The sequence below is a fragment of the Sorghum bicolor genome, chromosome 6 (genome assembly GCF_000003195.3).
Source record: "Sorghum bicolor cultivar BTx623 chromosome 6, Sorghum_bicolor_NCBIv3, whole genome shotgun sequence".
NCBI lineage: Eukaryota > Viridiplantae > Streptophyta > Magnoliopsida > Poales > Poaceae > Sorghum > Sorghum bicolor.
Window position 1 is genome coordinate 47,657,749 of NC_012875.2, and position 13,072 is coordinate 47,670,820.

Sequence of the window (13,072 nt, forward strand, 5' to 3'; positions counted from 1 at the left end):
ACTACTGCAGTAATAGAGGGAATATTTCAGAAGGTATAAGGAGGCCCTTAAGATTAAGGGCTTAATACGACTGAAATCGAGTTCCTATCTAAAACTGAAAGGCTTTACAAGTAGTTGTATGTGTGTTAGCTTGCTTGGTATTTTATTGTTTCCATTTTTTAGTATGCCACAAAGCAATAATAACCCCACCTGCTGCTAAGTGTTTTCTTGTCCCCCTGGTGCATGTTGGAAATGCACATGTGGTGTCAGTACTGCTGTTCATGGATCAATTATATTTTGGTGGAGCTCTGGCACCAGGCCTGGTTCTTTGACGCCAAAACTAGCAGTCAGTGGCACTAGGGATAAGAAGATTTCGTTGTAGAGACCAAGTGGCCCAGGGGCATTGAAGTCTATTGCCAGGCCACTTAACTGACGTTAGGCTTCAAAATGGACGAAATGACACACGGGTATAGCCGAAGATGAAGTTGGGCACAACGGTACGAAACAACTTTTTAGTGGCATCCTGGTTTGATCAATCTTTCATAATGACATACAGGTAAAAAGCTCTCATCCTTATCCTCTCGACTGCACACTCCCCAATGCTCGTGACCCTTCGGTTCGATTGCCTCACCGCGCTGCTCATCGGGACGGAGGCCACTCGCCGCCTTGCTATCACCCTGCCAGCTCGTCGGCGCTCCCTCCCTCCCTCCTTCCCTCCCTTCCTCCTCTACAAGCTCCAGCTCATCGGCGCTCCCTCCCTCCTTCCCCCTTCCTCCCTCCCCCTTCCCCCTCTGCGAGCTCCATGCGACCGCATGGCGACCCAGTTCTCGCTCCCCCACCGGAGACAATGACGACAATGACAGTGAACAACGAGGTAGGTCGGTTCTTCTCTAGATCAGAGCCCTCCTCCTCTAAATCAGAGCTCTCCTCCTCTTCTAGATCTAGATCTAAAGACGCGGCGGTGGCAATGGTTCCGGTGAGGCTTGTAACATATTAATATATCCGGCTATTATCTAATATAATTTTTGTTTTGTTAAAAAAATAATAATTAATTTCGATGTATCGATGTACCTGGCTATTATCTAATATAGTTCTTGTTTTATTAAAAAATAATAATAAACTTCGTAAGTTAAATCTTCTAGTCCTTGGGCCTTGGCTTCGCAAGATTTTCATAACATAATTATCTCCCTCATGCACGTATAAATGGAGGCCGCTCCAGGGCAGTTATCAGCAGCTCTTCCAACGGGTTAGTTGTTCCTATTTTGTTTGCATTGGATCGATTTTTGATTGGTGGCTAATCACGAATTTGTGTTTTGATCTATGTTTGATGTGGCACATCACAAAATTCTTTGCGGCGGCACGGCCGCGCCCGCACCCGCGTACATACGCCAGGTCCGTTTCCTCTCCGCTTCGCCACAGCCCACAGGCCGCCGCCAGCCCACCACGCCTCCGCCTCCGCCTCCGCCCCCTCCCGTTCCCACTTCCCAGCTCCTCCGCTCCGCTCTGCTCCCTCTGAGTCTCGTCCTGGATACGCCATCGGCGACCTTGAACAAGGCCGGTGCGCAGGCCGTCAAACGACCGAGCGCCCCTCCTCCGACCAACGTCTGACGCTCAACCGGCTGATCAAGTGAGTATCCACCCGACTTAGATTAGCAAAGTAATAAAGGGAGCTGTACCGGCGCAGGCCTCCATCGATTAGTCGGGATTTAGAATAGGATTGGTCGAATGGAGTGGGTACATCTCCAGATTGAATCGAGGATGCAGCAACCAACTCGATTGCATCGATTTATTCTTTTTTAGATGGGAGAATAGAACAGAGCCAGGTGGATTGGGGGCCTGGGAAATTGTACAGACGACGGCTTAGTGAATCACATGAGATTGAGCTTAATTTGCTTTCTCATGTTCTCTGAACTCCGAACCCTGAATTCCTGAAGATCAATCGGGTGGTTCCTTTTCTTTTGCAGCACGCTGTCTTTTTTTTAAAAAAAATAATAAAAACAAAAGAATTTGGTTCTCGCCATGAGTTGATACTGGGTACTCCTGGCAAAGGAAGGTGTTAAGCAAGCGCAGGGATGGATCTTGTTGGTTATTGCTTGTTTTGGTAGCGCCAGTTTGTGAAATCTGCCAGCACAGTTGCGCTGACTGAGTTATGGCAATCTGATTCAGGCATGATTTTAAGCAAGCGGCGTACAAGGTTGGCATTGGCAGCATATAAGCTAGCTGGCTGCCTGAAAGGTGTTTAGCTGGGTCCATCTCACTAGAGCACGGTGTTCTGTGCCACTGCATGCATACATTCATGAGCAAAGAGTGTTTTGCCTTCAGTGATATCCTGCACGTGTAGAGCAAAGAGTGTTTGTCCATCAGTGGAATCCAATAAACCATGGGCTCTTTTCACTCCTGTATAAAGGGTTTTATAATTGTCTAAGCTAAGACACAAATTAAATGGAAAATCATGTGATTGGTTGACATTGGTCTAATGTGATGGTGTCATAAAGGGTTTTACATATGTTTTGCCCGTTGCAATGCACAGGACTCAACTAGTAGTAACATAGAATAGAAGAGAGTAGCACCAATAAACTGGTTGGCTATCAAACTGATATAGTGAATACTGCGTGTACTGTTAGTAGGCGGCAGCATGTGCTCAGTCTGGAATAAGGCTGAGCCACATGAATCGCCTCAGGAGCCACTCATCCCTAGGCCTAGGACTCCTATGTGATTCAGTGTGCCCTCTCAATCCAATGTCAGAGTTTTTTTATCTGTCTATACAGGATGATCTGTTTCCTCCCCTCGATTTTACTGTTTTGCTTTACTGTTTGTTTTGGTTGGTGCTCGTGTCCATTACTTGTGATGAACCATGCGCCATGGGAGTTTAGCTGAAGTAGTGTGATGGATAGTTAAGTTCAGATGCAATTGTAAATGGATGTCTTGTCTTGTTTTTGAATCAAAATGTGACATAGTGCTTTGCCTGTTCTTCTAACAAAAATGGATGATGAAGTATCTTGACTAAAAGTAGATGGACCCTGCTTGATTAGTTCTGAAAATTGCTAGATGGAATTTGATTGTAACATGTGCGGATATTTAAATGAAAAATTGGGTTGTGTGCTCAGATGAGTAGGCTCCTGTGGCATGTACCACTTGGAATTGCCATTTATGTACAAAGTAAGCATGTCGTAAAACTTCTCTATGTTTCTTTGTTGCAGAACCATAGCAACGCTTTGGTGCGCTTAAGATGTCCATCCTCCGATCCTTTCTCCCAATAGTAGCAAGATCAAATGGTTGGAGATGCTTTTCTACTGGGGTTCCTTCTGATATGATAGCAGAGCTTAATAAGGTTAGGCATTTAATTATTTCTTCTGGATTTTTTTTTTCATTTTGTGCAATTATTTCTCTGCTATCGCTTACTTAAACTGGAGTACTAGACATGGCGTGTACATTGGCACATTCTACTTAATGAAACTGAATACAATGACAGGTTTGGTACTCCAGGTTCCATATATGTAGCTGTATGGCAATTTCAGTTAAAATTAAAACATTACCTGACAGTTCACAGTGGCTTCTGATGATGCGCTAAGTATGATATTTTGATGCCTCAGTTAAATAACATATGTGTGGTTCTTAATGCCGACAACCAAAAATTACACACTATATTTGCGAGTAGAAACACATAGAATTACCACAATTCCAAATAGAGAGATCAGAAGGGTGTTCAAAATTCTCGAGTTAGGTACCCTTTTGCTTTCCAAGTTGTGCTCATGAATTTGCATTGCCACTTAAATTTGCGGCCTTGCAGGTGCCGCATTATAAGGCAATATCCAGAAAAGCTAAATATTTGTTTGTAACTTTGTCCTATGCGATGTCGCATAAAAATGTGTTTAACTAATTGTTGTTGCATGTTCAAAGGAATATTTGTTCCTAATTATCTCAAATACTGTGATTGTAGGAAATGGAGTCAGTATTTGGTGAATCTCCGTCATCCAGTCCTTTGGGCTCAAGTCCATCCCAGCAACCAGCTCAACCCAGTTATGGAGCTGAGGATTCACATCTAGTGCTTACCCATACTGATAGTAGCGGACAGGCAAAGATGGTTGATGTCTCTCCAAAAGAAGACAGTAAGAGAGTCGCTATAGCTAGCTGCAGGGTCTTGCTAGGCCAAAAGGTGTACAATTTGGTGGCATCTAATGAGATTGCAAAAGGAGATGTTCTTACTGTTGCAAAGATTGCTGGAATAACTGGTGCAAAGCAAACCAGTAATCTTATACCCTTGTGCCACAACATTAATCTTTCACATGTTCGTGTTGATCTCACTCTCAATGAAGAGGATTCTAGTGTCATGATAGAAGGGGAAGCCGCTACCAGTGGAAAGACAGGGGTTGAGATGGAAGCATTGACTGCTGTAACCATTGCTGGCCTCACAGTCTATGACATGTGCAAAGCTGCTTCAAAGGACATTTGTATAACAGATGTCTGTCTCCAACACAAGTCCGGGGGGAAGAGTGGAAGCTGGTCCAGGAATTAAAAGCTTCAATTATTGCTCTGAGCATATGAACTGCATGCATGATTTCGGCATCAAATGGATTTGTAGTCCTTACACCAAAAGGTTTTTATTCTGCTTTGAGTGTAGGCTCCTTGAATCTTTTTGAGACATCATTTGAGTCTCTGTACTCCTGTGTTGTAGATACGCTGTTCAATGACTTTATAATAGATGGCCATATCAATTTATTTTCAGATTTATTGTTGGTTTCCTTGGTGCATTGTCCATTCTATATTTATCTGTTCTTTGTATTGGCCATCATTTCTTGGCATTCGAAATCAAATCATACTGAAATCTAAACACAATTTGCTATAATGTCTGTTACATATGGCATTTGATATTGTTTTCATTTTTAATATTAAAAAACAGCTTTATTGATCTGAACGATACAAAAATACCAGATGTAGCAAATGTATCCTTTTACGTCTTTGAGTATCATATTCATACATACTCTTTCCGTTCTTTCTGGGTTACTCTTTTTTCTTAACATAACTTTTGCATCATTTTGGTGCTGAAGTAACCTTGTAGGTCACTTGGGTAATTTGACATCAGTGCATGGTGTTTCAAACAACCATAATTGTCATGTCATGTCATTTTATGGTATTTTGGAAAAAATTAGATCCATCAATGTCATAGTGAAATAATTTGAAAGGACATAATTGAACCAAAATATATTTTTTAAATGGAATTCCTTGTTAAAACAGTATCTGATCTGTATTACATTTTTTCAGAAAAGGACATATTTATCTAATTAACTTATTAAATTTCTGTACTTATGAGATGAACTAATTGCCTATCACTCTGTATTCAGAACTGCTAACAGAAGATAGATGGAAGTAACGAATAATCATATTAAAATATTTATTCCATTGTATTGAAAAGGCTGCTGTGCAGAAAGAACGCTTTTTATTCCTGAAGTTTACATCAATTCCAATGACCACAACAAAGTATACACCTGATATCTTCACTAGTATAGCTTAAATCTTATCAATATTGTCCATAACACATTGATCTTATAGTGGATATGGTTAGCTCTATTTTTCATCTTGTATCCAGTTAAGTATTGATCTTATAGTGGATATGGTTAGCTCTATTTTTCATCTTGTATCCAGTTAAGTTTGGTTTGTGCATGCAATTTCATTTTTGAGGTGGGCATCTTTGTATGGGTTCAGTGTTTGGGGCCTCTTTGTCCAAAACATGGGAAATGAAAATCATAATGATCAAGTGGACTGTGGGTATTGTTATTTGCTTTCATCCAGCTACTTTTCTGATGATGAGGCATACAGACATTCAGAACTTTGCAGACTAGTTGTTGTCGACATGGTGGGTATTTGGGGTCATTGAAAAATCATAACCCTAACACTGCCCAACTACTGAGTTAATGCATAACCGAGTATATCAGTTTCTTCCTTCAGTTAATATTCCATTTGCTTTCTAGCATTACCATGTGTCCATGTTGATGTTGTTACTTTCTGATGATGCAGGGCAATATATATACTTTGATGTGCCCATATGTATCATTTTAACACATTGGCTGGACGTAGTGGAGCCTGGTGGTGAGATAATGACTCCGAGACAAAGGTACAGCAGCATTAGCCCACATCAAAATCATATTAGGTGGTACTTCATATTTGGTCCACCTTTATTATTCTGTTATGACATGATTCGTCTAGCATTTGTTCAGTGTGTTATAGGAAAAAATATCTGTTTTTTTCTTTTTCATGATAAGAACAGGAATGCTTTAGTTTAAGGCCAAAGGGCAAGCATGCTGGAGGTGAGACAATGACTGTATGAATAGAACACCAGAATACAAATATACTTTTAGACTGATCTGCACAAACGACCTCTGTCAGGTTTCCTGTCTCCTAGTTCTTATAAAGTTAGTTTCTGTGCTTTTAGACTGATCTAAACCAAACCTTTGCATTGCTTTCAGTTACTTATGCTGATCTGAGCTAAGCTTTTACTAATAGCTGCTTTCTTTGCGCAACAGCATGAGGAAAAGCTGTAGTCTACATTTTAAGTAGCGATGGACCAAGCACCAGCCCATGGCATGATGACAGTAGTGATGACCACTGCATATCTGAAGTAGTTGGGATTCTCGCATCTGACTGCCTGTATTTTCATTCTCTTTGTGGGAAAAATGAACACCTGCACTGAAGTTCGGTAAGTACATTGACCTGCATTATTTGTATACATATATTGTGCTGAGATATTGGCTGACATCCCGGTTTTTGTACTTCTGCTGTAATGCCGCCACCGTGTCGACGATTTGGAACCAACGCCGCAGAAATGTCTGGTACTTCAATTCTTTATCGCCTTTGACCACTGGACAGTACAGTAGGTGGCTGTCAGAACTGCTCTTTCTCTCTGGTGATGCCATCTGAAGAGGTCAACTTTCTCTGAGTCTGAGGCCTCATCCTAGCCACTCAGAAATTGTTGTGCTGGCTGGCGGACAGAACAGAAGAGAGTAAGCAGCTATGCATACAGAAATGCTCCATCAGCAGATTGCGGTCAATGCTCCCTGGTTGGTGTCTGCATCTCCACAGATCCGGCAGATCGTGGTTTGACCCGCATTTGATTATGAACAGTGAGTGCATCTGGTTTTTCCTATACCCAGTGCTGTGGTGTCATTTGGATGGTGTAACCACATGTCCAATTGATGCATGCACAAATATGGAGACTTCGAGCAAAGAGCATCTGCGCTGCGCCTCAGGTAAAAAAGATGCTCCATCTGGAAAGCGTGGAGAAATCCAAATGGAGCTGTGATGCTTGCTTTCTCGTCTCTGATTCCTGCTATTAGTTGCTAACAGCCTAACATTAGCATCCTGATCGTTTCGGTAAAAATGATTCCCTGCAGGTTTCTTCACCTTGAATCATCGAGTGTCTACTGGCTTGATATCATGTTCCTGAGGAAAAAAAGCTAAGGTTCCAGAAATGGCGGGAGTGTAGGTTAACACGTCGATTAGGATATGATGATGATGATGATTATGGACGCGATAAGCTGGCCGTCATTTTCGGCTGGGAGGTTCGGTTCGGTCCGTTTGTAAAGGCCAAACTGATGAGTGCGTTGCCGTGCGTGCGTGCTCGCGACAGGATGGGCGAGAGACGTGAGGATTCGAGAAGGCGTTGCAGTCAAGAATTGCAGGCTCGGACAGGTAAAGGGCGTTACATTTTTTTTTTTGAGATCGTGCGTAGCACGTTTTTCATTAAGTAGAAATCAGGGACAAAATACAAGTGCACTGCTTGGATGGTAACCACAGTTACCAAAACCAAGTGGCCAGTGGAAAGCAGGACAGCAGGAAGGAAGAACCTAGGAAATCAGAAAAAGCAACAAAGCAGCGACAGAGCAGCAGCACTTAATCCCTGAACGTCAAAAGCGACTGAAGACGATTGAACCCGGCTAAGCACCAAAGGTTAGCTTCTTCGAGGACCAAACCTTCCAAGATTGCCGGGGACTTGGAAACTCCATTGAAGGTTCTGGCATTTCTCTCTTTCCAAATGAGCCAACCAACAAGAAAGAAAAGCGAATCGAAACCTTTGCGAACTCCCTTCGGGATATGTTTCCTGGAGCTGATCCACCAATCAAGCACCGCCCCTTCCAGGTCCTCCACTCGATGTTGAAGATGCAAAATCCTGAGGCAACGTGTCCACAGTTCTCGCGCGAACGGGCACTGAAGCAGTAGATGGTCCAGCGTCTCAGGCGCTTGATCACAGAGAACACACGAATTGGATTCCTGCAGGCCATGACGAAAACGTCTATCCGCCGTCCAGCATCTACCATGCATAACCAGCCACCAAAAGAACTTAACCCGAGGGGGGCCCGGGGTTTTCCAAATCAGCTTTGCGCCAAACGGTTGCGACGACCCCAAGAACATCGCCCCGTAAGCCGAGGCCGCCGAGTAGTTGCTGTCATCAGTAAATCTCCAGAGAAAGGTATCCGGTTGTGCGGTCAGATGAACATTGTCAAGGAAATCGCAGAGGCAGTTGAACTCGAGCAAGACCTGGAAAGAGAGAGGACCAGTGATGTGCCTAATCCAGGCATCCTGATGTAGAGCCGTGGCAACTGTGGTCTTCAACTTCTTCTTGCACACAGACGCAAAAAGAGCCGCCATGAGGTCTTGAGGGCTTGAACCATTGATCCACCTGTCTGTCCAGAAGAACGTTGATTCACCATTGCCCAACCTGAGTAACGTAGCCGCCTGGAATACTGCAACCACCTGACGCTCGCTGGAACATGCAGTCAACCGATGCTCGGTCCTTGCTTTCCATTCCCATCGCACCCGGAGCGCGATGCCCGCACGTCGCAGATCCGAAATGCCAAGACCCCCCAGTTCCCTGGGACGGCAAACAGCCTCCCAGGCGACCTTGCAACGGCCACCACAAGTGGAGTCTGAACCCGACCAGATGAAGGCTCGACGAAGTTTGTCAATGCTATCGATCGCCCACTGCGAAAGGCTAAGAGCAATGGACATATGTACAGGGATCGCAGACAAAGTTGCCTTGGCCAGAGCTGTGCGGCCAGCGACATTGAGCATGTTCCCCTTCCATCTCGGCAACTTTGCAGCCACTTTGTCGATTAGCGGCTGCTCGACCGATCGCGTCAGCTTTCGCACCGATAAAGGAACCCCCAGGTAACGACATGGGAACTCCTCAATCCGGCAAGAGAGGGCTCCCTGCACACGAGCGATATCATCGGCCGAACAGTTGATCGGCGTAGCAACGCTCTTGTCCAGATTGGAAAACAACCCGGACGCCTTCCCAAAAATATCCAGAGCAGCTCGAATGGTTGCCATGTCCCTATCGTTCGGGACGATGAAGATCACCAGATCATCGGCATACAGGCTGGCGCGTTTGTCAACCACTGTGGGAAGTGGCGACAGCAGACGTTCATGCTCAATCCACCGAAGAAGGTGATTCATGACGTCCATTACAAGCACGAACAGCATAGGCGATAGCGGATCGCCTTGACGAAGCCCTCTAGCATGGCAAATTCTTCTACCGGGTTGGCCATTGAGCAGTATCTTTGTGCTTGCCGTTGATAAAATGGAGATCCAGTCCGTCCACCGCTGCCCAAAACCCAGATGCTGCAAGAGTTCCAACAAGAATGGCCAACCCACTGTGTCAAAAGCCTTGGCAATATCAATTTTGAGGAGGATTGCTGGAGACCGCTTGGCATGGATTGCCTTGCAGGTGAGCTGGACTGTCCTAAAGTTATCGTGTATGCAGCGACCACTGATAAAAGCACTCTGATTTCGCAATACCAAGCCATCAAGCACTGCAGCCAATCGTCGAGCAAGGCATTTAGAGATAAGCTTACCAAAGCTGTGAATGAGGCTGATCGGGCGGTAGTCCCCGATTTGAACTGGCTGGTCCCTTTTCTTTAGCAGGATCATGAACGCATCGTTAAGAAGGTTAAAGCTTCTTGAGTCAAGCGCCCAGAAAGCATTAAATGCGGTCATGATATCGTCCTTAATAATGCTCCAAGTCTTCTTGTAAAATAACCTTGTTAAACCATCCGGTCCAGGGGACTTTTCATTTGGCAGATCAGCAATGACAGCCGAAATCTCCTCCAAAGTGAAAGGAGCTTCCAGGGACGACAAGTCAGCAGTTGGCACCCCTAGTGCAGACAAATCCAGCCTCCTTGTGCGCTCAAAGTTGACCCCCAGGATGGCAACATAGTGGTCATACAAAGCGCTGGCCATATCAGCATCATCAGCCAACACAGAACCGTGGACCTGCAGCGAATGGATTCTGTTGTTCCGACCACGATGACAGGCCTGTAGGTGATAAAACCTTGTGTTGGCATCACCCTCAGCCAAAAACAGCACTCTCGAACGCTGCCTAGCAATGGTGCGCGAGAGGGACGCAAGGCCCTGCACCCGCAATTTGAGAGTCATATGAAGATCAGATTCCCATGGCGATAGTACCCTGTGCTCCTGCTCTTCATCGAACCTCTGGATAACCACCCTAGCCATCGCAAGCTGAAGGCGAACACTTCCAACCTGGGAGGAGCTCCATCGGCGCAGGGCCTTGGCCACAGCCCTGAACTTGATGTCCAGGATACGAAAAGGGTCCGCATTAGCCACGACCGGAGACCACGCGGCGGCGACGACATCAAGGAAGCCCGGCAGCTTGACCCAGAAGGACTCAAAACGAAATCTCCTTTTTGTCACTGAATCAAAGGACACCTGCAGCAACAGCGGACAATGGTCCGAGCAATCCGAAGAGAGGGGCTTTAGAACATGGATGGGGAAAGCCAAAAACCAGTCTGGTGACGCGAACACCCGGTCTAGGAGTTCCAGCGTTGGCCGCGACCTGTGGCTAGACCACGTGAATCGCCTCCCGACTAGGTTTATTTCCTCCAAGTGCGACCTGATGAGAAACGAGCGGAAGCGTCTCATGGCCCTCCTGTCCAGGTGGCCATTATTTTTGTCTTGAGCACGATAGATCATGTTAAAATCACCACAGAGTAGCCAAGGTCCCGCGTGAGACTGAGAGTACAGAAGTAACTCCTCTAAAAAAAGGACCTTATCCTGATCCAGTTGCGGTCCGTAGACGACTGTGATCCACCAGGGGTCACCAGGCAAATTGCAGCTGGTAATCTTCGCAGAGATAGAGAAACGGCCTCTGGTGATCTCTGATGCCGACCACCAAACTGTGTTCCAGGCAAGCAAAATCCCCCCCCCCCCCCCCCCCCCGCATTGTTCGCAGGTAGGAAGTCATAAGCAAACGGTCCGCCTAGGATTTCATTAGCCAAGGAATTACAAACGCTGGAAAGCTTGGTCTCCTGTAGGCACACAAGGGTCGGTCGCTCCTGGACCACAAATTCTCTAACGACGTTGCGACGCGCACGGGCGTTCAAGCCACGTACGTTCCAGACAAGGCAGCAAAAAGCAGACGACATGAATAAAGATAAAACGACACGCTACGGTAGGGCGGACGCTAGAGACTTAAGCCTCAACAGCGTTGCCGTCGACCCCCACCGGCTCGACGCCCAGGGACGCCGGGTCTAGGTCTCCAGAGAAGAGGACCTGCAGCGCCCGTTGCTTCCTGACCGACATGTCGCCATTGATGGTCTCCTTGAATTTGCGTTGAATCTCTGAGTCGACCGCAGCATCATCCACCTGAATGCCGAGCTTTTTAAGAAGTACCGACTGCGCTTGCTTGGTGGAGTTTGCGACCCTTGGCTTAGCCGCAATCCTGCCGCTACGCCTGACGGAGCGAGCAGACCTTGGCGTACGCGAACAACGCAGCCTCGGTCCGCTACGGAGAACCGGCGTGCGAATGGGGAGGCAGATCCGAGCCTCGAGTTCTTCGGCGACGGCTGCACATAGAGGCTGCGCGGGAAGCACGTCCTCAGCAGGCAGCACAGAGATAGCGGAGGCACGACACTCCATCTCCATAGCATCAAAGTACCCCCCGCTTGGAGTAGCCTCCCTAGAGCGTTGGCATGCCGGCCCAGAACCGCGAATAGTCGGGCTAGCATCAAAGGCGCGGCCGATGAATCCACATGGGCCATCCAACTGGGCCTGCCTGGACGGCCAAAGGTCAGGCGACGAACAGTGCAAAGAAGGTTGTTTAGCATCGGCGTGAACAGCCAAGCATTCCTCGAGCAACATTGGATCCGAATCAAATCTTAGCGCAGTAGCTGTTGAGTCCCTGTAGCAGGCGCCAAAGTCAACATCGACCGCCTGCGCCCGCATGACACAACGTGCAGGCGTGCCCTGCGCTTCTGGCCGAGCAGGCGACGTGAGCCCTGACCGGCGTCCTTTGTTGTAATGAACTGTAGCACCGAAAAGACGTGAGCCACACCAGGACCAGGCTCTGCCACCTAGGGAGATGCGCCCCTCATCGATCATGGAGGAAAGGTCAGCAGCCCGCAATGCGCCGGCGAGCGAAGGCGCCTCCCGCCGGCGTTGGCGGAAAGCCGGGCCAGAGCCACGACCGAGCGCCGGACCACCGGCGCCGCCAGGACGAAAGGTGGCCGGGCCGAACGGCCTGGACCTGGAAGGTCCGACCGTGCCAGGGTGGTAGCCATTGTAGCTGCTATCTCCACTGTCATCAGAGTCACCTCCCGAGAACGCATCCTCAGAAGAGCTGGAGGAGACGGCCCAATCCTGATATTCGACGACGCGAAGGCGCACGAGGTAGTGAAGGATCGGCAGATGCGAATGAATGATCTCATGCTCCCGCAAGAACAAGATGCCGGGTTCGTGGGGCTCCGGCGGCTCCGGAATGACCAGCAACTTCTGCTCAGGCACCAGCATCGGGTGAAGACACCAAGCTGCGACGAACAACTCACGCGCATCATCGTCGTCGACGCCGTCGTCATCCGAAGAGGCGAGCTCGACTTGGGCGCAGGAAGACCCAAGGAGCTGCTCAGCGACTGCCTTGGAGCGAGCATGGGCAGGGATGCCCTTGATGCCCACCAGAACACGGTAGGTGAACGAAGCTGCGACCGCCTGCGACAGCCGGGTCCAGCGTCGCCAGGAAAGCAAGAACGGCGCGAAGCTCAACGGCGGCGCGGCCAAGACACGCTCAAGGTCTTCACTACGCGCGAAG

At 47.5% G+C, this 13,072-nt stretch overlaps 1 protein-coding gene and 1 long non-coding RNA gene across 2 annotated transcripts; both read left to right on the forward strand.

Moving 5' to 3' along the window:
• LOC8057474 (cyclic pyranopterin monophosphate synthase, mitochondrial) lies at nt 1,325-4,721 on the forward strand. The gene is made up of 3 exons (XM_002446572.2): nt 1,325-1,606; nt 3,180-3,310; nt 3,920-4,721. The coding sequence occupies exons 2-3, from the start codon at nt 3,209-3,211 to the stop codon at nt 4,493-4,495; spliced, it is 678 nt and encodes a 225-aa protein (XP_002446617.1). The 5' UTR covers nt 1,325-1,606; nt 3,180-3,208; the 3' UTR covers nt 4,496-4,721.
• On the forward strand, nt 6,691-7,783 carry LOC110436083. Its single transcript, XR_002453756.1, has 2 exons — nt 6,691-7,223; nt 7,368-7,783. It is a non-coding gene; the product is annotated as an uncharacterized LOC110436083 (long non-coding RNA).

Excerpts from the sequence above, each read along its gene's own strand:
- LOC8057474 (XM_002446572.2), top strand. The coding sequence starts at position 3,209 with ATGTCCATCCTCCGATCCTTTCTCCCAATAGTAGCAAGATCAAATGGT. Across the intron at positions 3,311-3,919 it reads TGATAGCAGAGCTTAATAAG|GAAATGGAGTCAGTATTTGG; the intron begins GTTAGGCATTTA and ends CTGTGATTGTAG.